The sequence below is a fragment of the Oryzias melastigma genome, linkage group LG3 (assembly GCF_002922805.2).
Source record: "Oryzias melastigma strain HK-1 linkage group LG3, ASM292280v2, whole genome shotgun sequence".
Classification (NCBI taxonomy): Eukaryota; Metazoa; Chordata; class Actinopteri; order Beloniformes; family Adrianichthyidae; genus Oryzias; species Oryzias melastigma.
In genome coordinates this window covers 30,846,323-30,872,436 of record NC_050514.1, presented here as the reverse complement: position 1 = coordinate 30,872,436, position 26,114 = coordinate 30,846,323, and the positions used below count along the sequence as shown (strand labels likewise).

Below are 26,114 nucleotides of genomic sequence, written 5' to 3'. Positions count from 1 at the left end.
TAAGATAGAAGCTAAACTTTAAATTAGTCTAAAAAACCAAGTAGATAAAAAATAGCCAAAACTGTTAGCATGTTGCTAAAATATTAGCTAAACTCAAGCTAAATAACCATGAAGGATTGAAACCTAACTCATGAATATGTTAAAAGATTTGTTGCTAATAATCTACTTAAACTTTTAAACTTAAAGACTTTCTCATCCATTTCTTGTGAGGTATATTTTGCTCAATATTTCAAAATCTCTAAAGTTTCTGAAAATCAAAAATACAAGCAGTAATGTTTTGATACAGAGATCGCTGAAAGTGTGATTAAGTTTTTACATGTCCAAAAACGTGCAGAAAGGAGCAGGAGAATGTGAATGCTTACTAAGAATTCACACAATAAGTTACCAGAAGCTCAGATGTAAAGATATATTTTTTGAGTGCATGTTTGAATTTTACATTTTTGGATATGTTCCTATTTTAAATCTGAAAATAAGGACGTGACACACATAATATATTCAATTTGTTTCTTTTTTTGTGCTAAAATTGAATTGTCAGTGTGTCACTCTCTGCTTGCCATAGAAAAAACACAATGTCAGCTTCCAGCTTTTGTAGCTTCCATTGATAACATACTTTGAATAACCCTACACGGCGGTGTTTGACAGCCAAACTATTTTAGTTTGTCTCTGAGAGCATTGGGATTCTCTGGATTCAAGTAGACCTCACATCCATCCACTGCCCAGAGGGAGACGGAGCGCCCTGCTAGCTGTGGGCGTTTGATGCTGAAGTGGCCCGCCCAGCTCCATAAGAGCCCCCCGTTGCAGGAGGAATGGCTTAAATGTCACGCTCTCCCCTGCCAGTGTGTATGCAGTGTGAGCGTCCCATGTAGCGCCGCATGCGGCGGTGCGAGGTGCGAAAAAGCTATTTCTGGAATTCCGAATGAGGTCACAGATGGAGACGGCTGAACTTAAGTGATTTCTGTTGTACCTCAAAACGCTGCGTGACAGCACATCCTTGTGTACTCGGCGCTGCTTACCGCTGATTACCGGTGATGGCAGCAATTGAAACTCTTATTGCCCTTCAAAACGCACCTTCAATTATCTCTGAAAAGGGGCTCGAATCAATACAGCGGCAGGCCAGGCCTCACGTCACACACATACGTGCACTGGTGTGTTCAGGCTGCAGGTCAGAGGGGCTCTGACTGGAACAGAATAATGTTAACCTCTGGCAGAAGCAGCTTCCTTAGCAATCCTCCACAATCACCAAAAGCACATCCATGTTTTTGCCTCACGTTCCAGCAAACACAGTAACACCGTCTCTCTTTCCTGAAGCCAAAGTTCTGAAGTTACTTTGTTTCTTATTTACCCAAAAGTTTCATTTCTCTCTGGCACAGTTGTTATTGTCACCTCTGACTGGATAAATAATTTGTATGATTTTATTTGCATATCATAAATGAATCAAGCAGAGTCGGAGCGTTTCCACTAAATGCTCCAGTGACAGTAGATCAAATGTCATTTTTAGAGATTTATGCTGAAACTGTTTGATAATCTGTCGATTCATAAAATAAAGGCAGCTCTTTTAGTCGACTTTTAAGGTCTCGGTTTGTCGAATGTCTGTCTGTGTTTCAATTTCAAGTCATTTATTCTTGATAAGTTTCCTGTTTCTTTAGCTTGACATCCAACAAGTTTATCATTTCTATTTCTAGTTTTTATTTTGTTCCAGTTTTTGAAACACCCACAGACTACAGAGCTGGACTTCTTATGAAACTCCTACATTTGTTCAAAAGTTTGTGTTTTTTTTGTCAAAGACATTACTTTTTAAACCTTTTTTTAAGACTTTTTAAATCTCTTTTTCATCATTTCGATCTGTTCATTGGATGTTATCACCCTGACATGCAATGAGGTTAATATCATGCTAGCTTGCACAAACAGAACTTTTGAGAATGTGACTTTTTACTAGTAAATTTTTGCTGAATGTGAATGTTTATCCTAATCTCGTCGACTATTCAAAGTCAATGGCAGCTTTCGCACTATTTCCACATTTTCTGTCAGGATCTTTTTTGTTTTATGGAGGATTGTCGTGGTATTTATGTGTGTGTTAGACCTCAGATCACGCCAGACGACCTGCTGGTAATTAGATTACTAAGTGGAGAGAAGTAAACTAACCAGGATTTCTTCAGTGACAAAGAGGGAAGAGCCTGTCAGCGATGAATCCCCGTCCGTTGGGTATGAAAGATCGCGTTTCATACATAATAAACTATTTATTTTTTCAAAAGTTTGAAATGTCGTTCATTTGTTGCACTTTGTACAAAAACATTATTACCTTAACCATGGAATTATTTTTCTGATGATCAGTTTTTACCTTTTTTTTTTTTTTAAACAGACCAAAATTAAGCATTTTATGGTCATTTTGCTTTGTCTGCTGAGCCGTGTCTCATTGTTCTTAGTCCAATACGGCGTCGGTCTTTACGTATCTTGGAACATAGTAAAAAGCCTGCATGTCATCTCTTGTGATATTAACATCATTTTGTGTATAAATCTCAGATATTGGGTTGTTTTTAAACCTTTTACTGATATTGGTTGCCCTGTGATTGAAAAAAAATACTTAGTAAGACTTTTTTATTAAGTGCTCATGGATGAAATGTAGAATTATTTTTCAAAGCTCCTCTACTTTTTGAAAATTTCATTTTCCTCATAAGTTGGCTTAAGCATTCATTTAAAAATAATGATCTTTTTGAATTTCTTAGTAAAGTTTGTAAACTGAAAATGACATGTGGTACAAGAAAAAAACAGTTTGAAACATGAGTTTTCTAATTAGTGTCTTCTTTGTGCAGAATTCATTTACTGCTTTTGTAAAAATAAAATCCAAATTTAATTTGTTTTTAAGCTAATTAAATGAAATCTGCTTTTGGATCAATTAGAAACTAAAAGCAGTTTTAAAATAATTTTTGAAACCAGCATAGATATGTTCAGATGAGTCTCATCAACCGGGTTTCTCTGATGAATAAAAGTTTAAAAAAAAAAAAAAATGTGAAAAAAGCGGAGGATCGCCTCTCACTCACGGACAGCAAAGCGATCATTAATGTTCTCAGTCCATCAAAGCTCACTGATCCCAATGTTGTTAATGTTTTGTTGTAATTTTGATGCTTTCCGTCACATTAGCTTTTAGTGTTACTGCCAGTTCACGTGGATGCTTGTGTGTGCCTTCATCTATCAGTATTCATCCCAACCAAGCAGCTGCCAGGAGCGTAGCAGGCTGTTGCTAGGCAATGCCACTTACAGTCCAGCCCTCTGTATGTTGAAGCAGGGAAGCTGTGTTTGTGTCTCTGTGTTTTTTTTTTTTTTTTTGCTAATGCCGCAGCAAAAAGTGAAGTATTGCGTTGTTTGACCTGCGTTGCTTTTTGCAGCACTCGGCTTTGACCTCACATGACGTTAAAATTTTTTTTAAAAAGGCACCATAAGAGGCATGAAGAGAAAGGATGTTTGCAGCAGCAGATTAATTAAAAATCGGTCATTAATATTGGGCTAAATTTAGAAACGTGCAGATCAGTTTCTAGGAATCTGAAGCTCCCTTCAGGCGAGCGCTGCTTTCCATTAATCTGGTGCCAGCCTAACGCGCCCGTGTCATGTTTGAATGACTGCCTGTTGCTTCCCCAGCACACGGATGACCCAGCTTAGACCTGGTGCATGAATGCATCACCTTGCAGCACGGAGCTCCTGTCGTGCAGCTGCATTCACAGCCTGTTTGTTCAATAATAGATAGCAGCATTGTTCAGATTTTATTTATTTTTATCAGCTTCTTAGCTTGAAAACATGTAAAATTAAATGTTTTTGGCACAAATGTAATAAAACTAAATTATTTATTTCCAAATCCTTAGTTTGCTTTCCCTTTTTTTTCTTTTGTGGCACTAAACTGAGAGTGTTGCTCACTAAAGTTAGCACTTGTCTCTTTAAATGAGCTGCTGCTGTTGTGTCAGCTGCTGCTTTTGGGAACCCTCACTGTGAACGGCTTGTCATCTCGCGTTGCAGCTTCAGGCAACATTGTTGTGAGGAAACAGACATGCAGGACATTTCTGCAGAGCGCAAACAAAGGAACCTGTACCTACAGTGCAGCCATGCATCACCGCAGCAGACAGTCACAACTGCTAGTAACACAAACGTGCGTGCGGCTGTCGAGACTCGTAACACATTCAAATGTGGAGTTAGACGACATAAATCATTTACTAACAAGACGGTACCTGAGCCATTTGAAATGAGGGGCTGCGAGTTGTTTAAAATAAATCTTAATTGATTCCCAAAGCTTTTTCTATTAGTGAGAGAAACTGTTAAATTCACACAATAAAGGAGCGATGAAGGTAGACGTTTATTAAACACTCCTCGTCCACCCCGTTAAATGAGTAAAAACTAGCTGTAATTTGGGTTTTTTGTAGTGGACGGCTGGAAGCACAAAAGTACGGTGGCCATCACGGTTCACGTAAATGCAAAAACCACAACAACAAAAGCCGAAACAAAACAACACCAGCCTCAACACAACGGAAATGATTCACAATAGAGATAAATAACTGACTTTTTTTCAAGTTACAATCAGTTTCAAACTATTAATCAATATTTACCCGAGAGGGGATAAATAAAAATAAAGCTGAGCGGATCTATTTGTTATTCTTTTAAGTAACTTTTGCGTTCTTTTCAAATAAACTTTAAAAAAAAGTGAGTTTTTCATTTCCGTTGTGTTGTGGCTTTTGTCGTGTTTTCAGCTTTTAACGTTGTGCTTCCACTTCTGTTGTCATGTTGCCGGCTTTTATTGTCATGTTGTCTGCTTTTGTTGTTGTGTTATCGGCTTTTGTTGTCGTGCTTCGGCTTTTGTTGTTGTGTTGTAGTTTTTGTTGTTGTGCTTCGGCTTTTGTTGTCATATTGTCAGCTTTTGTCATTGTGCTTTGGGTTTTGTTGTTGTGTTGTGCATTTTGTTGTTGTGCTTCAGCTTTTGTCGTCGTGTTGTCAGTTTTTGACATTGTGCTTTTGCATCTGTCGTCGTGTTGTGGTTTTCATTATTGCACTTTTGTGCTTCGGCTTTTGTAGTCATGTTGTCGGCTTTTGACATTTTGCTTTGGCTTTTGTTGTTGAGTTGTGCATTTTGTTGTTGTGCTTCAGCTTTTGTCGTCGTGTTGTCAGCTTTTGTGGCTGTGCTTCGACTTTTGTTGTGCTTCCGCTATTGTCCTTGTGTTCTGGCTTTTGTTGTTGTGCTTCGGCTTTTGTCATCGTGTCGTGGCTTCTGCATTTGTGTGAACCCTGCCGGCCACCGTACAAAAGTCCAAAGCTCATGATTTTGTATTTTATTAATCTCTGTTTTTAATGTGCAGCTCTAGAACTCTGTTCGGTTCTAAAAAAGCAGCTTCATCCGGGGAAAAAGACGGATTTCGGTGAAGCATTTGGCAGAACTGAAGGCACAGCTGTTGTCTTGTGTGTTTAAAGCCCGTGTTCAGTTGGTGGAAATTTAGCCAGGAAGTCTGTTTTTGTTTTGGAGCTCTTTGGGACAATCAAGCAGAAACAGAACCAGTGTTTGGGTCACATTTATTAACATGTCTGAAGAGCTCCTGCTGCTGAGTTTATTTAGAGGTCCCCCTCACCTGTTCTGTTGTTTTAACTGAGACTTTTCTTGATTCTCAAACTCATGGAACAAGTTCATTTTTGTTTGTTTCTGTCAGGCTTTTTATTACAAGAGTTTATGCAATCAGGAACAGACAGAAAGCAGAGTAGGTAGTTGAAAAAAAATGGATGAAGTTTGTCAGCGTGAACAACTTTAGGTCAGACCTGGGAAGACCCCAGAGTCTGTCTGGAAGTTTATACACAAGCTGGCAGGGCGTCAAACTCAAGACGACTTCAGGAAATTCAATATATTTAAAATATAAAAACTTTACAGTGGCCCCAAAAGACTTAAAAGTATTACTGTAGACTATAAAGAAATAATTATGTAACAAAAGAATACCGTGTTTTCTTCGGATCAAAAAAGAACTACAGGAGTTTCTATAGAAGTTTGAGATGTAGAAGTGAGTTTTAGCATAGAGCTGCATGAGGACGTTGTAATGCATTCGAAAGACATTCAGCCTGGAAGCAGCAATTAAATCCACTTTTTTGCCATTATATAAAAGAACTGCAGAGGCTCCATAACCCCAGAAGTTATTATTGTTTTTGTTTATTTGCTTAAGTGATATATCTTTAGTAGGACACATTTGGGGTTGAAGAGGTTCCACACATTGAATATTGTTGTGTCAACAATAAAATTAAAGTTTTCCTATTTTACATCCCAGATTTGGTTTTCTGCCAACGGAAAACCTGCTTTTCTCAGGACTGAAAGTGGAACATTAAGGGGTAAAATCTATTAGAGGAAGGTTGACTTAGATGATGAGATTTTCATGAGATTATAGTAAGAAAAGCTCAAAACAAACGTGTAGAATGACGTGTTTGAGCTGAATTTGAAAACAAAAAAAGTTTTATTATTAAGGAACAATAACATTTATTCTTTTATTAAACTATTTAGTTTTTCGATTCCTTTTGACACAAAACAATCTCTTTTGAAAAGTGCTTCTCATGCTTTGGACAGTTCAAAGCGCTTTACATTAAAAAGTAAAAACATTTTTAAATTATAAGCAAAAACTAAAAGACAAAATTTTGAAATATCATTAATATGGTGAAAAAAATGTTCTAAATTCTCAGGATAATACATAAATGTTATCTTCACTTTCAGTCAAGTCATTTATTTTTAAAGTTTTTATTTGTTATATTATGTTAAAAAAATGATTGATTAATTAATTTGGTTTATTTAAAGCATTAATTGTAGTTCATGCAATAAAAAAACAGATTTATTTTACTAATTACAGAAATGATGAAATGCATTGATTAAAAAAAACAAAGACTCAGTTGAGTCACATTTAATTCATTAAATATAATGATTATTAACTAGATTTATTGATTTATTGCTTGAAAAGGAGTAGGAAGAAGCAAACTTACATAATCCAACTCATATTGCGTTATTTTATTTCATACTTTTGCATAGTTTTTATAATCCAGTTCTGATCAGATCAAGTGCAGATTTTTTTAAGTATTCAAGTTCTTGTTGATTGTTGAATAATCTCACAAAACACTTTTTCATGATTTCAGTAAACAATAACATCATGTAACAGATACGTAATACTCGTTGATTATCATCAGAATAAAATTTCATATTAACCCAGAAATCATCCCTACATATTTTATTAAGTAACAAAAGATGTATAATATATAATAAAGTATAATATTTTTTTGTGATTTTGAGCAGCTAAGATTGATGGTAACTCGTGAAGCTTGTGAAGACAGCCATAAAAATGTCACTTTTTATGTGCACTCAATAAAACAAAGGGCTAAAAGAGAGATGGAAAGAGGGTTTATTGAGGGGAGGCCATCAGTGAAAAGATCTCCTTGATGCTCCCACATCATGCTTTGTGAAAGTAACACATGGAGTTTAACAGAGTTACAAAACACTGAAACGGCAGATCGAGAATGAAATGAAAAAGGAGGTTTTATGTATAAAAATAGAGGAATGTGGTCTTATTAGTTTAGCCAATCATTCAGATGTGAAAAATCAGGGGATGACAGACGCAGAGAGGCTGGACTTAGTCAGGTCACTGTGGTCTCCGGGCGTTTTTGAGGATGAGAGAGAAAAGGGTCATGGGTTTGATTATCTGGTCAGGCTCCTGCCAGCCCCTCTGGTCCTCCAGAGTCCAATTAGTGAGGAGGTGGGCAGAGCCGGAGGCTGTGGAAGACACCCTTCATAAAAACACACAGATCAGCACTGATGCTGGACTCCTCCAGTAATCAAAGCCTTCAGGCTCATACAGATACTCACACACAGAATCAAAGTGTGTGATGTTTACTCAATTACAACCTTCTCGTAAAATAAAAAGTGTTTGCAGCAATAGTAGATTCTGCCTTATCTGAATTATCCTGACATTTTTACGTGCGCACATGAATCTTGTGTTTGTGTAGTGTGCACTCGATGCTCCTGTGTCTGTGGACAGAGATACTTATTTACGGTTCATAGATACTCGATGGGACAACTTTGTTACTAATGCGAAAAAAACAACACCATTGTTATTAAAATAAGTTGAAACTGACAAAAGTATTCCTAAAATAAAAATTTTTTAAAATCGAATAATGAAAACAGAATTCCTTAAAGTTCCACTCCGATCCTCTATTCTAGGAGTATTCCTAGTTGTCTTGTAATTACAACTTTACTGTTTTTAGTCAAAATCAAAAAACTTGTGTTGTTTTCTTGGAAAAATGCAACATATTGAAAATCAGGTGAAAATCTCCCAGCGATAGTGCTCTTGGGCTGACAGCCAAAAAATATCTACATTTATTAAAAAAGAATGCAAATCTTCTGAGTTTTCTGTAATTCTGGTGGCAGTGGAACTGTTTATTTTCTCCCTGTCTGCTCTTGTGATAGACAGCAGTGTTATGAAGGAGAGCTTTAAAGTTTCTCCAGATTTTTCCTCCGTGATCATCTGAGTTGAAGTTATGATAAAATAAAAAAGTTTAAATCAAATGATATGAATGTGACATTTTAATTATGTTCTTTATTTGACAGAAAAAGTTGTTCCTGTGTGAGTCAGTAGGCGTGTGTGTTTGATTCCCGCCATGACCTTCAGTTCCACCTCCCTGTAGAGCTGGAGAGAGACTCCTTTGAAGCTGCAGTTTCACAGAGGACTTGTTAAAAAACAAAAATATTCCTCAAAGTTCATTCTAAAAATCTGGACACACTTGTGTGCAACCATTTTGTGGAGCTGGAGGCCCGATGGTCCGATCCAGAAGCCGTCAGTGTTGATCATTAACGGTGTCTCCTTGCTGTTGTGGTAGATCCACAGGGACGCTATCACATCGGTCTCTTAAGTTTAAGCCTAATGTGGATTGTGAGCGACACAGACTGCTGGATTACACAGGATGACCTTGAAACAAACCTCCTGTTAGTTGGTGAACCATCACAGGCGAAGTCATTTCATCTCTGAGCTCACAAAGATGCATTGAGTCAGAAACAGCAGCTCATTTAATCGGACACCTCGCTCCATTTTAATGCAGCCAGAAGGAAAGCTTCTGCAGCTGGATCAGGTTCTGTTTTCACAGATGTAACAAATGCACGAATACAAAACAACGAGTTTGGGTTTATAAAGTCACTCTAACATCTTTATATCTGTTCCAAAGAAAAACAGTATTTAAAAAATCCTTAAGACTGTGTTACTATGTGCTGACACGAAAATCTAAATTAAAAATTCTTGCTATCTTTTTTGTCCAAAACTATTGTAGTTTTTCCATATAAAACAATAATCAAAAATTTGCTAAAAATATTATTTTTTTTATGTGAACAGTGTTCTATCTCAAGATAGTCAAATTTAATCTTCTATACCCTTTTTGGGACAAATACAAGTGTAAATGTTCAAAATCAAATTTTTTTTGTCTCATGCATTCATTCAGTAAAACGCCTCAGAGCAGTAAGTATAAAAAGTATTTTTATTGTTGGACATTTTGCCGTTACAACCCAATAATCTCCTTCAGTATTTGATGGTAAAACAAGTTGCTTGATGAAGCTTTAATCAGCCCACACTATGAAACTACCACCAGCTGGCTTGGTGTTTTTTTATTGATATTTTGTGTTAGTTTGACTTCAGATTTTTTTAAAAACTTCCAGAATATTTAAAATTTGGTTTGGAGAGAATCCAGATGTTTTCGGGTCTTTAGCTTTGTCCGAACTCACTAACTACTCACTTACGGTAGTTCACTATAGCGTGGTGGGATTATACAAGTTCACTTCCTCCCGCACCCTTTCAAGCAATCTAGCATTTCATACCTGGTTATCTTATGTCTAATATGTCTTTGTACGGATGAAAGCCTCTGTTGATTGTATTGCACAATGCACATGGATTATTCTTCTTGCCTTGAAATAATGGTAATACATGGCAATAATGTGGTTGAAATAAACCAATTAAATTTAATTTAAAAAATCAATTAAAGATGGAGTGTCTGAATCTACATTTCCAAAATCATTTGCTCTGGAAATTTCCCAGAAGTCTCACCGCAAACAAATCTAGTGTGCATCAATGATCACTCCATTGGAGAATATAGACCACAATGCATTGTGTTTAAAGGATTTGTCATTTGAAAAATGATTTATTTTTCATGAATCAACCAAGTTTTCATCACAAGTTTTCATTCATAAATAGTCTGCATAAAATGTTCATACTTATGAGGTTTTTACTTTGGGAAGAAGTAGTTTGCTTGTTTTTGAATTGCATTAAATGGTCTGGCACTGGATAGTCTCGCATTATATTGTTAGTTTTTGTGGTTCTGGAATAGTCAGGAAATTCAAACACAACAGTTGTGTTCCTGTTTTCCTCTTAAGTGTCTCTCCTCTTGAATCCTAACATGGATCCATTTTTGTCTGAGGATGGACACATTTGGTTCAATGATCTGGAACAAATCTTCGACCCAAAAGGACTCTGGTCCGGGACCAGGAACCGCTCTCTGATACATGTTTGAGATGGTCTCGGTTCGTTTCCAATCGGACTGAACTTTAGTTTTCTCTGAGATTACTTCTGAATACAATCCATGCTCGGAGCGGAACAACTGGACCAAAACGGTCAGCGGCGGTCATGTGATATAAACTAAGTAGGAATGAAGTGACAGGACAAATGAAAGCAACGATTGTCGTTTCATCAAAGAGGGACAAGGCTCCAACCAAGGGTCCAACTGCTGACTTGTTAAAAAGTTGATTTTAACACAGATAAAAACATTTATTACATACTTTTCTGTCTCTTTGTCGTTACGCAGCACGCACCTGATGCTGCTTTTTAACCGAATTCTCTTAAAAATAATGCCATAACACCACAACAATGAAGCACATCAACTCTCTGAAATGTGGTCGGATGAATGGAGGCTCATTTAAACAACTTTTAGCATGATCCACATTGATTCTCATTGTTTTCCTATATGTCAAAAACACTCATCGTACGACCTTCATAACCGTCATCTTTTGTTTTAACCATCTTGCAGCATGCCTCCACTGTACCAGAGCAGTAGGAAAAGGTGTTGAACCTGGCACTGGTACAGACATTCAAAACTGGTCAGTGAAATAAGTGAGTTATCTCAACAAAGATTCCAAAGATCAGGACTTCCATACTATCCATCTCTCGATGCTTTGTCCTGCCATCGTGTTTCCTGGCCAATATGTGAAGAGATCGTTACTCACGTGGTTTTGTTTAAAACGTTTGTTCCAGAACAGAAAAGTCCACCTTAAAACAGACTAAACACAAGGCTCAGGACTTGATCTGAAACGAATGATGTTTCCAGCCTGAACACCCCCTGAAAGTCCACCTTCTTTTGCTTCTTTGAAGACCTCATTGATACATTGTTGTTGCGTTCTTGGAGTCATTTATGTTGGTTGGACATGGTTTTCTCCATTTGAGGATAAATATGACTCCCAAAGCCTTGGAATTGTCTCTGGAAGTATTTCCAGGCTGGTAAATGTCAGCGTCTCAAGACAAGCAATCATCTGACTTTTAGAATTTTTTTTTTGCTTTTTCTGATGTGATTATCATTATTTTAGAGGCTCTAATATTGTTCAGACTTCTAGGTCCATTCATGTTTTAAAGATATCAAAACTTTCTTTACTTAGATCAAAGCGGTTAATTTTCCTTTTTAAGTAATTGTATTCAAATTTATACTACTAATAGTATTTGTAAAAATGTGCCAAATAATTCTAAAAGGTCTCAGAAACTCACATAAAAAAGCACAGTTTTTTTTAAAACACTCTCCTGTTTGTGTTTCTTTTTCTGAATCTATTTTTTTGTTTTGTGTTGCTGAAACGCTGTAAATAGGGCACTCGCACAGTCTTTCAAGTTCCTGAAACATCGCGGATGACAGATGTCCCGGCTTGTGTTGTGCCTTCACCTTCACTCCCCAGACACATTCATTGACACACTGAGGGGGGGGAGCGAGTCATTTAAAACCCTGACACCGAGATGGCTTTGACAAATACTTTATTTTTAGGCTGTAAGCGGTTTTTGAGTGTCGAGATCTAATAACAGGTACAGACAGAGACGTCTCCAAAGCAGACGCGTTAGGGGAGAAACGGGGGGAACTCGGTCTCCTCGGTGAGTCGAGACGTGGTGACAAAGTCTGAGCACATAAAGTGCAGGGAGAGAGGTGGGGAGGGAGAAAAAAGGTGACAGGGGGAGAGATTTATTTCAGCTTTGCTAAATCAGTTGCAGTTTGTCTGCGTCTGCAGAAAGAGGCCACATATAAGGTGTTGTCACAACAGCAGATGTAATACAGTCCAAAACTGAATGTGCTTTTCCTGGTCAAGCAGAACACGACTTTTGTTTTTTTTTATTTTTCAGGGCTCCAGTCATAAACATTTCCAGTTTTATTTTTATTACATTTTTTTTGCATTTTCAGACCTTAGTTTACATTTTTTTCTTCTAACGTTTTAGCATCCGTACATTAAACAGTTTATGATTTTACATGAAATGTGCACATTTGTACGGTGGCCCTAAGGTACAAATCACACCGACAACTCACTTAACACTTGTGCAAAAACATATTAGAAAAATGTTTAAAAAGCAAAAAATTTACATTAAAGAAAAGAAAAGTTTCATAATTCCACAAATAATAGTTCCCAAGAAATAAAACAAAAGTAAGTTTCAGAAATCAAAATGAAATGTTAAAAAGTGAAAGAAAATAAATCTAGAAAAAATGCATCACCTTCGATAATGCTAGTGTGAATGCTTTTTGCTGAAAATGGTGATGCAATTTACTAAGGGATTTGCTGAAAATTAGTAAAATGTTAAATTTACTAAAAGACTGGACATTTTGTTAAATAACCATGAAAAAACCCTGATTTTTTTTACCTAAATTTAAAAAAAAAATGTAGTAAAATTTCTTTAAAAAATTCCTTATACACGGCAATTATTGCAAAAATATTTGATGTATTGCTTAAATATTAGCTAAACTCCAAATTAGCCTCCACTTCAGGGCCACCGTACATTTTAGATGTAATTGTTGTTGTTTCAAAACTACAGAACCCTTCCAGGAATGTTTGATCTATGTGCTTGTTACACCCTTCTATCATATCCTTATCGACAGCAATTTATCAGTTTTTGTATACATATACGGAGATATGGAGACATTTGCAACATTGCAACAGAGGTCTTCTGTTGGTCTGCTTTGTATAAATAAGTGCAAATGTCAATTAAATGTGGTTGAGAAAGAAAGAACTACATTTTTATTTAAAGAAAACTGTAAAATAAAAGGTTTCTCTTCCAAAAATAAAGTCATTTCTTCTCTTAAATCCAGAACATTTCTGCCCAACCAAGGGCACGGACTGTTAAATGTAAATGAGCAACGATTAAGCTGTCAGTAGGTATGGCTCGGGTCATAAACTGTCAGAATAATCTGATAATCAAACTCCCACCTCTTCATGAAATGTCATCGGGCCGACATCACTGATCATAAAGAGTGTATTTTCTGTGTGTCTCCCAGCGGTCAGCGCGCCTTCCTGTTGGAAAACGTGGCGTGCTCGAGCCCCGGCTGCAGCGGCGTCGGCCGCACCTTCCACATCCACTGGGACCAGAGCGATCTGGGAGCCATCCAGAACGCAGTCATGGCCACTTTCTTTGACATCTATGAGGATGTGAGTTATTATTGAGATTTTGTCTTTAGTGGATCATAGTGAACATTTCATAGAGGTGTAAATATGATGGAGTAAGGCCAATTTCCTTCTATTTTCTCATGTTTTGAAAAAATTCACAAAAATAAACCTTTGAGCATTTGGCCAAAAGATTGGATTTAATTTTAAACATTGATTTTTTAACTGTTTTCTTCTGCAAGTACCACCCCTTACCATACAACTGTCTTTGCACAATGTTCAGACATTGACATAACCTAAATTCATGTTTATTTTTTAAATTAAGAAACTAAAGGTGCACTATCTGAAGTATTTAAAATACTTTTGCACTCCCAAGTGAACTCCATCTTGCTCCTAATTGCCCTCAGACTCTTCTTTACTCGGGGCAAATGAAAGTTATCAAAAAAGTAAAAGTTCCTTCTTGTAAAAAAGGTAAAATCCAGTTAAAAGTGGATTTAATTAGACAAACACAGACAGGAACGCCCATCCCAAGCACAAATCATCCATCATCATTTTTATTTTGTTTAGCACCAGTGATGTCACCGACAACACCTAAAAAAATCACACTTTGACACACCGCAACTCTTTGACCGATTACACAACCTATGTGAACCAGCTGACTTTCAAAATTGGAATTGCATTAATTCCATAAACAGTTGAAGTTGAAAGAACATCAACACTGGACTGAATAATTTTCAGCATCCCAAACACGAATAGATTAAAAAAATCAAACATTCATCAATCGATACTAATAAGATAAACTACTGTGTGACCACGCCTTTTATTGTGAAAAGTTGCGGTTTATTCTGTTTATTCTTGGATGATTACAGATCAGCAAAAGTGGGTTTATTCAGTTCATTTTCTCTTTTTTAAAATATTATCCACTTTACAGCATTCTGTTAACTGTGCTGATGAACTTACACGACTACATAAACTTACATGATTGTGCCAGATGGAGAGGAAAATGTAATTAATCTCTTGCTGATAACAAGTTTTTGTTTTTTTTCATTTCTAGAGCGGAAAAAGGGAATAATCTGTTGAAACTGACATCAACGAGATAGTTTTCATTTTTCTGATTTGACTTGGGCTAAGATGGGTTCTGTATTTTCTACACACCATCTCCAGATGTTTTTTTACATGTTTTTCCCCCACAACTTATATTATAATTTTCTGTGTTATTTAACCACCGAGTGTTGAGTCTTCATGTTTCTTCTTCTGTTTTCATGACAGGGTATTTTAGACATGCTGGTTCTGAGTCAACCAGACGGCCAAACGGATCCGGTCATCCACGCCTTGAAGAACAATTTCGAAGCCGATGCGTATTTTGTAAAAGTGATGGGTGAGTGATTCATTCCTCCTGCTTTACAGATTCCTTTACATGCATTAACGGAGCTTTCTCACCATCACAGAAAACACATTTCATGTTAACATCCTTTCGTCCATTGTTTAAATTGAGCAGACAGTTGTTTTTCCAGCCTTTAAAGACGATGTTGATGACTATCGTGTGTTATAGAATTTGTTTTTCAAAATTTCTGTTAAAATCAGACTGTTTATACAGTGTAAAGTTATGTTTTCAACCAAAACTTAAGTTTAGATTTAGTCTTAGCTTATTATTATGGATCTTCTATCATCTTTACAATTACTCTCTCTGTATTTTTCATTGGATTATCTCATGTTTTTGTATCCATCACTTTAATATATGACTGTAGCTTTAATTGTTTAACTGTTTTTTTGGCCTTTGTGTGTCGTGTTCTCTTACTTTTCTTTTGTCACATTTTGTTGGCATATTGAACGTAAGGCTCAGTGGTTGTTCTCAAAAATGAGAAAACTTTATTGAGTAAAAGACAATGCATGTTAGTATGCTGATAAAATGTTAGCTGAACTCCAAACTAGTTTGAAATACTAAAAAGATTTTTAGTCTGGTCATAACATAATGCTGGACATAATGCTAAAAGATTTCTAATTCGGCCATGACAGTTAGCATAATGCTAAAAATATTAGCTTATCTCCAAATTGGCATGAAAACCTGAAAAAGATTTCTGGTTTAGTCCTAACAGTTAGCACAATGCTAAAATGTTAGCTAAACTCCGCATTAGCATTAAAAACTAAAAGAATTCTAATTTAGCTATAGCAGTTAGCATAGTGCTAAAATGTTAGCTAATCTCCAAATTAGCATGAAAACCTGAACAGATATCTAATTCAGCTAAAACAGTTAGCATAATGCTAAAGTGTTAGCTAATTTCCAAGTTAGCACGAAAAACTGAAAGAATTTCTAATTTAGCCACAACAAGAGATAGCAAGAGGTCTAAGAACAGAGGTGGTGATACAAAAATGTATGTGGGATAAGATCATTGTTTGAAAACAAACAAATGTCGCTTTATCTATCAACAATAACCAGCATTTTATTTATTTTTTTCCTTTTTAAAAAATGTGGTTTATCATTTCGATCGTTGTTTGTATTTACCCTGAAAACAGAGTTTTAGGATTCAAAGTTCAACCTTGATCTGATATATTATTTAAAAACTTTAAGGAAAAAATAATTACCCTTAAAAAATGTTAAACGCCATGAGATTTTTGTACCTGTTTTCCAGTTTGACTCCGTCCCCGCTCGTCTGCTTCGTCTGGAAACATTTGGCTCGTTTGCACACAATTCTGCTGCTGGTGGAATGTGTGAAGGTGTTAGTGCATTGCAGACACGCATCAATATTTAACGTTCTCACACAACAAGCTGTGTTTTCGTGTTTGTTTTCACTTCTTTCTGGCCAAAACTCATTGTCCTGCGAACCTGTTCAGATACCTGGCGGTTCGGAGCTCAGAGAGAGAAAGTCAAACAAATCTGCTGTTTTTTTTTCGATAAATCGTTTCCTCATAGTCTTATGTTGTAATCAGATAATCTAATCATTTGTTGGATCATACCTGTGTATCACTCCAAGCTTTCCTCTTTTACTGATTTTTCTTTCTTTTAAATATTTTCATTACTTTGCTTTTCAGTAGAATTTGAGGGATTTTGCTTAATTAGAGAAAAGTGAGAATGAGTTCAGAGTCTCTGTTTTCCTGTCTGTGAAGGGAAGCCTTCAGGGTGGGGAGGAAAAAAAAACAGCTGGCGACTACATTTCATCAGGAAAAAAACGCCCATTCTCTCCAGGCATGGGGGAATAATTGAGTGTTTTTGTGCTTCTTAGCAAAGTAACACAACATTTTCAGTCATCCTGTGTGACCTTGACTCGTCTCTCATTCCTCACAAATTCCTTTGGTGCCGTCTCTCCAAACACGGCTGTTCTTTTCGGTATCCATGTCTTGTCTCACTGCAGCACTTCCAACATGGTACACAGACCCACACCGGGTCTCTCTCTCCCCGCATTGATGCAAACACCCCCAGCTCCCACAATCCTCTCTGTTTGACTTCACTTATTACGTTATTGAGTGTTAATATTTCATCCGTGTTGTATTTTCACTGACAACTGCAGAATAGCAAACATCAGAACAGTCCTTTGCTCTCACCTGCGAATGTTAGCTGAGCCCCTCCCCTAAAGCCCCCGGGGGGGTTATAGTTTATTTACCGTTTTTCTCAGCAGCCTGTACACACGTAACTAATGGTGTTAAAGCGTAATAAGTGCGACTGAGAGTGTGAACTTCATAACACGTAAAGCCAGGTGGAGAGTCTTGTCGACAGTTTTCTGCTCTGTAACATGAAATCCTATTTTCTGGAGATGACATCCTTCAGCCCTCCCCTGCGCATTATCGAACAACACTCGCTGGAAGATTGACTTTGTGTCGGGCCGGCTGTGTGTGCGCAGGTTGGGAGTGAAGGCGGCGATCCCGCGGTGCTCATGGACTCTGCGGGATAAACCCGTTCCTTTCACACACCTTTTTTTTTGTCTCTGATTGAGGCCAGGACTCTCGCTGGGTTGTTTCACACCCAGATCACCGGAATGGGCTCGGCTCTGACATCTTATCCCTCCACACACTCGCAGTACCTCCCTCACAGGGGATCCCCTGAAACCTGTGCAGCTGTTCCTGTTGAGCTTGTAATATTTATAACCAGGCCAGAGATTTTTGGAGTAAATCAATAAAAAAGCCTGACAGTTAGGAAATCATCCTGTGACTGTAAATAAAGTCTCATAAGGAGAAAGTTGGAAAGTTTTTCATAACGTTTTTATTTTGTATATTAGGACAGTAATTGTATTGGCTGCAGCTGATGTTCAAGTAAGCTTAAAATCTCACTTCAATCATCTTTTGATTTATTTTTAAAGCATTCCCTGTGGTCTCTTAGTAATTATTATGCCATTTTAGTCTAAATATTTTTAAAAAACTGTTGTTTTCTAGGACATAGGCTTTGTCCAAATTCCTACCCTACTCCCTAACTACTAAAAACACTATTCAGACACTATTATTTAGTTATTCTTTTGTACCTAAACCATTACCAATATTTGTCGACGTCTATTTATGACTCTATTGTGTTCGCATGATGAAAATATGGAAACTTTATTTAAAAAATTACATTTAAACACTTTATTTTGCAAAAATTTTCAAACGCAATGCATTGTGGTCTATATTTGCTAATGTAGTGAGCATCGATGCACACTGGTTTTTCGCAAAGACTTCTGGGAAATTTCAAGGACACTCAATCTTAAAATTGCAGATTCAGACAGCACTATGAAATGGTGAACGCACAATAAAGTGAGTAGTGAAGGAATTCGAAGAGCAGCAGTTGGTGCAGAGCAACCCCGCCCCTCTTACCCTCCCAATTGCTAAGATCTTTCTGTTGAAAGTCCCACTCCAACTATTCATTTTTTCTCATGTAAAATTCTTCCCAGTGGTCTTTTAATGAAGATTATGCCGTTTTTAGCTAAAATCAGTGTTTTTAAGGCACATTTTCTCCACATTTCTGCACATTTTCTGCATATAATACATTTTTTTGCCTCTGAGTTGTGGACAGGACTGTTGGCGTTAGGTTTGGTTCTTAAAATTTCTCATCAGCCTTTTGTTTACACTCTCCCACTAGCTTATAGCACCTCACAAGCTCAGGCTAACTTTAGCGTAGCAAAATAACGAGCCATATCAGAGCTTTCAATCTGGACAGTTTTGAGCCACATAGCAGCTCAGACGACTAAATGAAGACGTAAATGGATCTATTTGTCTGCGAGTGGAAGTATCTGAATTGTAGCAGAGAAGAGAGACTTTGGCCCGCCCATGGCAGTTGTCATAAACCTGAGCTCTACTACTGATCCAACAAGATTTGAATAAAGAAACACAGTTTTTATCTTAATTTCTTTTAAATATATGTCCTCCATCATGAGAAGAAAGTGACAAGAACAAGTTAAAATGACCATTTTCATGAAGTGGGTCTTTAAACTGCATATTTTTGTCTGCTCCTGATTCATGATGATTTGAATAAAAAATTACTCAGAAATGCAATTTTCTAAATATATATCCTCCATTGTCAAAAAGCTTGTATTCCAATTTATAGTCTACCTAAAAGGTTGTTATTCAAAAAGCCTCACCTCACAAAAAACGTATTCTCCAAATCTTTGCCTCGTGTACAGCGAGCTTTGGAACTTTGGTTTTGTCTGGCAGGTGTGAGCAAAAACAGTCAAACTGTGCGATAGATTCAATCTGAGCTTCAGAGATCCTCCTGCGGTCCGTCAGCAGCTCTGAACTCAGTGCCCTACCATCCAACCATCCAGCATTAACAGCATGGAAGAATGCTGCAGTCAAATCATAATGTAGTTTTCAGCTGTGGGTGGAGAAAAGAAGCTTTTTTTGGATATTAAGTTTTGAATAAAATAAATAAAAGCAAATTGAGCACAAATGAGGACAGAAGTCAAGTCATAATATTAAAATTGTTATGTTTTCATATCATCAGTGTCATTTGAAAGGTAAAAAAATTGAGATTTTTGTTGTTGAAAGATGGGAATAGAGGTTGTTTGGTTTGAAAGTAAAAAATGTTCCAAACTTTAAACAAACAGCAGAAAGTCACAAACGGATGACAGCTCTGAAAGTGTTTGTTTCTTCTTCGGTCAGTTCTGTCCCCGTAGGACTAAAACATGTTTTGATACTTTACACTTGTGACTGTGAATTGTCATGTTTTCCTCAGTTTACCTAAAGCCAGACTCCATAAACAGAAAAAAGTACCCTGGATATTTCTCTACAATTTTTATTTACCCTTTTGTAGAGAAAAATCAAAATGTTCCTGCAGTAGGAAAGAGCTTAATGTTGATTAGAATGAGCATCCATCTAGAATTGAGGATGTATAAATATACTTATGGATTTCAAAGTGTTTTATTTAGTTGTTATCATTACAGGAAACTGTTTTCACACAATAAAAAGAACCTGTTCTGAAATATTTAAAAGCAGTGCAGCTGAGTGGTGCAGCACTCTTTTTGCTCAGTCAGCTCAGAGGAATCCAGAGCACACAGTTTTTATTTTTTATTTTTTTATCAATTTGTTCTTCATCTTTGAGTTTCCGACTTTGATGTTGCTGCTCAAACAGACGAATGCAAAGAAAACTCTTCTCTTCACCATCAACCTAAAGAAAATATAGAAAAACGCAAGAAAGCTGCAGTCGGCTCTGTCCCATTTTGTAAACGGTGTTGCTGCTTCTGACCAAGAGAGAAGAGATACCCGTCCAGATCCTGATATAGCTAAATAAGCTAAATAAGATCTTAAAGAGTTTGGATTCCTTCTCCCAAATCTATGTGACCAAAAAATTAAAACTAAAGAAACAAAAGATGGACAAATACACAAGTAAAATATAGATTAAAGCACAACTGTCTCCAATCTGACAAGCACCCACCTGCTTCTTAACCCTAGAAAACTTTCACAATAAAAAGTTACACCATGACTTTTGTAATATTTACCCGATATAATATACCCAATGAAAGTCTTCGTCATAAAAAAATAAATCAAAATATGATAACACATGACAAATTAGTGTAGTTTATTTTATTTTCAACTGTGGTTTATGTAAGAAAATGTAAAATATAAGCTCAGGAAGATCATAAAACATGCTTGAAAATGACAGAAAATGTTGAATTTGAGAACAAAAATACCTTAAAAAAATAATGGTTGTGGAGACTTGGCCCACCCATTCCTGGGACATGTGACACTTTACCCAGGGAGCCACAACACTCAGAAAAATGCAATATATCGGAAATCATGTAAATGGTTTGCTCAGGTGAAAATCACCCGGCGATAGTGCTCTAGGGTTAAGCAGCACACACAGCCTCACTCTGTGCGAAGTATTGTTTTGTTCCACCCTGTCTGCATTACTGAGCGTTTCTATCTGAACCTGATCCTCTGTTTCGGACCCTGCTTTATCTGGACCCTGACTAGTCTAGTCTCTTCTTTAATGATCCCATGCTCATGCTTGATCTTTGCCTGCCTGACTTTGATTTAGCTTTGTGGACTTTTAGCTGTGTTTAGTTCCTGTCTGAACTAACAAACCTGCTGCCCGTGGAACCAGCTGTCTGCCCGTTTATGACACCATCATGGTGTTGATAGCACCCCAGCGACTCTGACACCTGCATATTGTCGTCCAATCAGAGCTGCCACTGCCCAAGTGTTGCCCGATTTCATAATGACGTCACCCCCGCCTTACTGCCACTATTTGCATTCATGACCACACCTACGATTTTTAATTTGGAAGATTCTACCGATGCCTGCCCATCGTGTGGTTACAGTTGTATTTGTAACCGTAGTACTGAGAGGTGGTAAGACATGTCCGTTGCTGGTTTACTGTATGTGGAGTACCAATGAAAGCATGTGTGTTCCTGCAGCACGGATGCTATCATTTGGTCTGTAACTGCCCTGTCACCACTGCAAACGCTGCAAAGTTCACCTCCAACTCTGCATCTCCTAGCTTTAAATCTGTCTGCTTCACTTAGTTGACATGGTTGCAGTTTGCTGTCAGCAGTCTGTTAATATATTCAGACCTGAAGCATGACAGCTGCGATCGCTATACATTGCATCAGTGTCGAGTGTGCTGAAGGCCTCTGCATGGGAACAAACCCAGACACTGCAGTAGAGGCGCACAAACCAGCGGTAGCTCTTGTTTTTGTAGCTTTTTAGTAAATGAAATAAACAACATGAAGTCTTTTTGAAGAATTCCGTTTGCATTTAGCTAAATCACCGACAAGTTGCCAGGTTTTATGACCCGTTTACTAAAGAAATGTTCCCGATGCGGTCGGGTTGTTCCAGGCTGTTAGCAGAGACGTGCACAACTGTCAGCTTTCACACAAAGCAAAGTGGATCCACATTAAGCTGTAAGAGGCGAAGGAAGACTTGGTGGACAGATGGATGGATGATTACTGCTGAAGAGGCAGGAGATGGGAGAAGTCGTAAACTCCAGAATTAGAAAGAAGGATAAAACGATGGGCGATAGGAGGCGGGAGGGGCCGCCTGTGCAAGTGTGTGTTGTGATTGTGTGTTTGTGTGTGAGGGAGATGAAGAAGGAGACTGACAGGCAGAACTGTATGAGTTGATTAGTTTCCTGCTCACTTATTAAGATGCAGATTAGCTGCATTGAGAAACATCTGGAAGCTTTTCTCAAGCCAACATGCTCCCATCTCCTCTCCTCTCCTCCATCATTCATTTTCACATAATCTCTCCCCTTGTGTCAAGTCCAGATCTCTTTTTTTCCTGATATCCTGTCTTTCTTTCTCTTTTCCTCGTGTGTGCTTCTTTGATTTCCTGCATCTGAACCTCTCAAGTGTCTGTTTTACATCTTTTTTTTCTTACTTCTCCCCCTCCTGTCACCATGTTGGCACACTTGTCATGTTTCTCCGCTGCAAACATCTTGTTTCCTGTCCTCCCGCTTGCTATTCTCTTCCTAAAGTCTGTCAGTCAGTGCCATCTTTTAGTCTTTTCGTTTTTATTCAAATTGCATCAAAGGGATTTACATATAGTCTTTCAGTGCGGCTCTGCTGCTAGCGGGAGGATTTGACTGGAGGCTGCGTAGTCACATTGCGGTGAACACGTTTACTCTGTATGCAGCGCGGAGAGATGGCTGAGTGGGAGCACCTGCCGCCGTGTTTATGAAAATAGCATCCTGTAGCAGCTTATGTTGACAGCTGAAGCTGTAATGGCTCTGCCTGCAAACCAGACATCAAAGCCAGCCGGACAGTAAATTATGCTGCAGGTACTCCATTGATCCCCTCAGAAGAAGACCAAAATCTTTTAATGTAAAGAAAATTCACTGAAGATAGGTGTATTAATGTCATAATGGGCCTATAATAATGCATTAGCCCCTAAGAATGATAAACAAGCTTTTTATCTCTGAAGAACACCATCTAAAAGATGTGAAGGAGGCTTAAAATAGACTTAAAAAATGAAGAACTGATTCTTTTATGCTATTATTTGTTCAAAAATACAAAGAATGGCTGCTTTGTGTGTTTTCTACTAAAAGTAAAGTGCAAATGTCTTGAATGTATTGTGGTTAGTCTGCTATAAAGGGTTCTCCCAATCTATTTTTTTGTAATTGGGTGGACGTCTTTAGCCAGTTCAAGTACGATGCAGGAGGAAACGATTCGATCATGAACCAATATTTAATGACAGAATCTGTGTAATTTTAGAAAAATGTTTTCTCTTCACCACAAAACACAATAACACGTCATTTTGTCCATTAAAGTGCATTTGTTAACCAAAAAGATGAATGAATGAATGAATGAAATGGTTTATTTCAAGCAATCAGGTCATAATACATACATAACATATCACTTAATAAATCACAAGTAGATCACTTGAAAGGGAGTGGAAGGAAGCGAACTTATATAATCCCACCCCGACTCGACCATTTTCTCTACACGAATTATTAATATCCGGTTCAGGACTTAATATCAAATATTAATAAAATCAGGCTATTAAGGATCATTAATATCATTAATGTAATCAAGTTTCAAAGCATCCATGACAAATCATTTATATTAATCAGTAAAGAAAATTAATACCATAGTGATTGTAAACTTTTCAATAATCATTACTGCATATTACATAAACAATAATCTAATACAATTGTTTGACTTTTATAAAAAACATAAAAAATGTTTTGTTTGATAATCAAACGTTTTTTAAGTATAAAAAACAAACACGTTTTAAAGGAAAATTGTTCTCTGAACTCGACAACCTAAAATAATGTTGCTTTTTATTATTAAAGCAGCATTAACTGGATACACTTTAACTTAGAGTCCCCCGTGACTATTTTTTTTATTAAAAACAGCATTCCCAGTAGTGTTTTAATTATGATTATGACGTTTTTAACCAAAATCTCACAACCTAAATGTCTTAAAAAGCCATTTTCATGTTGCAATCTGCAAGGTCAGCCATCTTTGTGTCGCTAAAAAATGCAAATAAGTTTGGCTTAATACTTTTACATTAAATCCCATTTATTCCTTAATTTTCTTTATTTTATTTATTCACAAAACAATTCAAAATCACACGTGGATCATAATCAATGCATCTAATAATTGATTTTTGGCCTCAATCCAATTCAGAATCCTTTGCTTTTGAGTATTTCCTGATTTTGAGTGTTGATCCGATGCTTTTGTTACACAGTAAAACATAAAAAATAACAAACAGATCTAGGTCTTTTCCTATTCATATTTATTGACTTTTGTTTCTCAAGCTATTTCACTGTGAAATAGCTTGAGCAATCAAGTAATAATAGTGCTGCCAAAAACCCAAAAGAACATCGTACAAATATAATCATAAATTTGAATGAAATAAAAAAACAGCAGCTCAGCTTAAAATACCCAGCAGTAAACAAATGAGCGAATAAAAATACAACATTGTCAAAAGATAAGGCCAGGAATGTGCTGATTAGAGCTGTAGTCTTAATTCTTCCAGGATTAAAGAATAAAATGAATGTTTTTCTTGATTCAAACCAGCGTCTCCACCTTGTCGTGTATGAGCTTGTTTCTGTTCTCATTAATGTTTCGCGCAGTGTGGACTGTGTTGATGCAGTAGACTCTGTATATTGTTTTTAAGATGTTTAATGATGTTCATTACTTTAAATGCAGCTTTGCCTTTAACTGCTTTTGAAATGGCAAACTTGAGCGTCAAGCAGTTTGCAGTATTTTCACACATCAGACATGATGGTTTTGTGTGCCTCCTGCTCAAACTGGTGCCGTGTTCTGGTGCCAGTCGGTCCTGCTAAACGGGTCAATTTTATAATGGAAACGCTTAAAAATCCAGTCCGGTCCAATGGAAACCAGGAACTGGCTACGCTGCTACCCGGGTGGCGTGCTAGCGTATCACTTTAGTTCATGGACTTATAAAGTTTTTTTTTTTTTTTCATCAAGGCAAACATAAAAAGATCATCCAGTTTATTGACGCATTAATCGTTTTTTGAGAAGGTATTCACAAATAGAGAGGAAGGAAACATAACTGCAGAAGAATCTTTCTTTTACAAACCTTTCTTTTTATTAGAAATGTTATTACTGTAATTCGTAACAGATTTTATTCATGAACAATTTTTTAAAAACCCAATTTGGTGTCATGAGCAGGTGGTCATTTCTTGAATTTTTAAGCGTTTTTCATACCAGATGTCACTTTGCAGCTTGTCACCAGGTGGGTTTGCAGGTCAAGAGTGTGTAAGTGTGTGTGCATGCGTGTGTTGTGCTCATGCGTGCCTGTAAGCAGCCCTGCAGGTCAGCAGGAGCAGCCTGAGGACAATGGGAAGTGATGAGCATCTCGGAGCGAGTGCTGCTCAGCTCACAGTTGTTGTCGCTCGGTCATGTGTGTGTGTTTACACCGCGCGTCTGCTCCATTGACGACACAAATGCTGACACAGCGTGTCATGTTAGCCCCATCAAGGTCTGCTGGCCTCATTTCACCCTCTGTGTTCGTAAGCTGGTGTGTGATTGTGCGGATGTTTCCTGTCATTTAAAGCCCACTCTGTGTTTTTGAGCTTTTCATCTGAATTTATAGTGAAGTGTGTTTTTAAAACACATCTTCCATGATGCTTTTTCTATCAACGGTGCTGTTCTTTCTTGGGTGAAATAAGTGCAGCTCTCCTGCAAACCATGGTGTAATAGTATCTGACTCTGCGACGACCTCTGCAGCCACAGGAAACTCTCCCGTTCGTTATCATATATTTTCTATGAAGCGTCCTGCTGAATAATTCCGCTATGAAATGTGTCCTTCTGGAGATGGCGAGGCCGCCGGAGTTCGGATCTAACTATAGCTCAGTCTTTTACCGGCTCCGGCCCGTCCTCAGAGTCTCCCAGCTTAATCAGGGTGCTGGAAAAGTGTGCATGCAGTGGGAGAGTCAGCTGTACAGTGAGTAAGCTGTTCACTAACTGCTTGGAAAAACTACACATTGTTAGTGACAGTTTTGAGCTGAAGAAATCTCCTATAAGGAACTGCTGCACTTTTCTATTTGCTTCCTGGCAGGTGAGACTGGAGCCTTGTCACTCAGAAAGGCAGCAGTGTT

General features: G+C 37.4%; 1 protein-coding gene across 1 annotated transcript in view; it reads left to right on the top strand.

Annotated features, from left to right (window-relative positions):
• The window catches only part of itfg1 (integrin alpha FG-GAP repeat containing 1), a 154,858-nt gene that overhangs the window by 81,208 nt on the left and 47,536 nt on the right, over positions 1-26,114 (top strand). The window contains exons 11-12 of the mRNA XM_024295946.2: positions 13,540-13,690; positions 14,915-15,023. Of these exons, the coding sequence (XP_024151714.1) occupies positions 13,540-13,690; positions 14,915-15,023 (260 nt within the window). The remainder of the gene's footprint in view (positions 1-13,539; positions 13,691-14,914; positions 15,024-26,114) is intronic.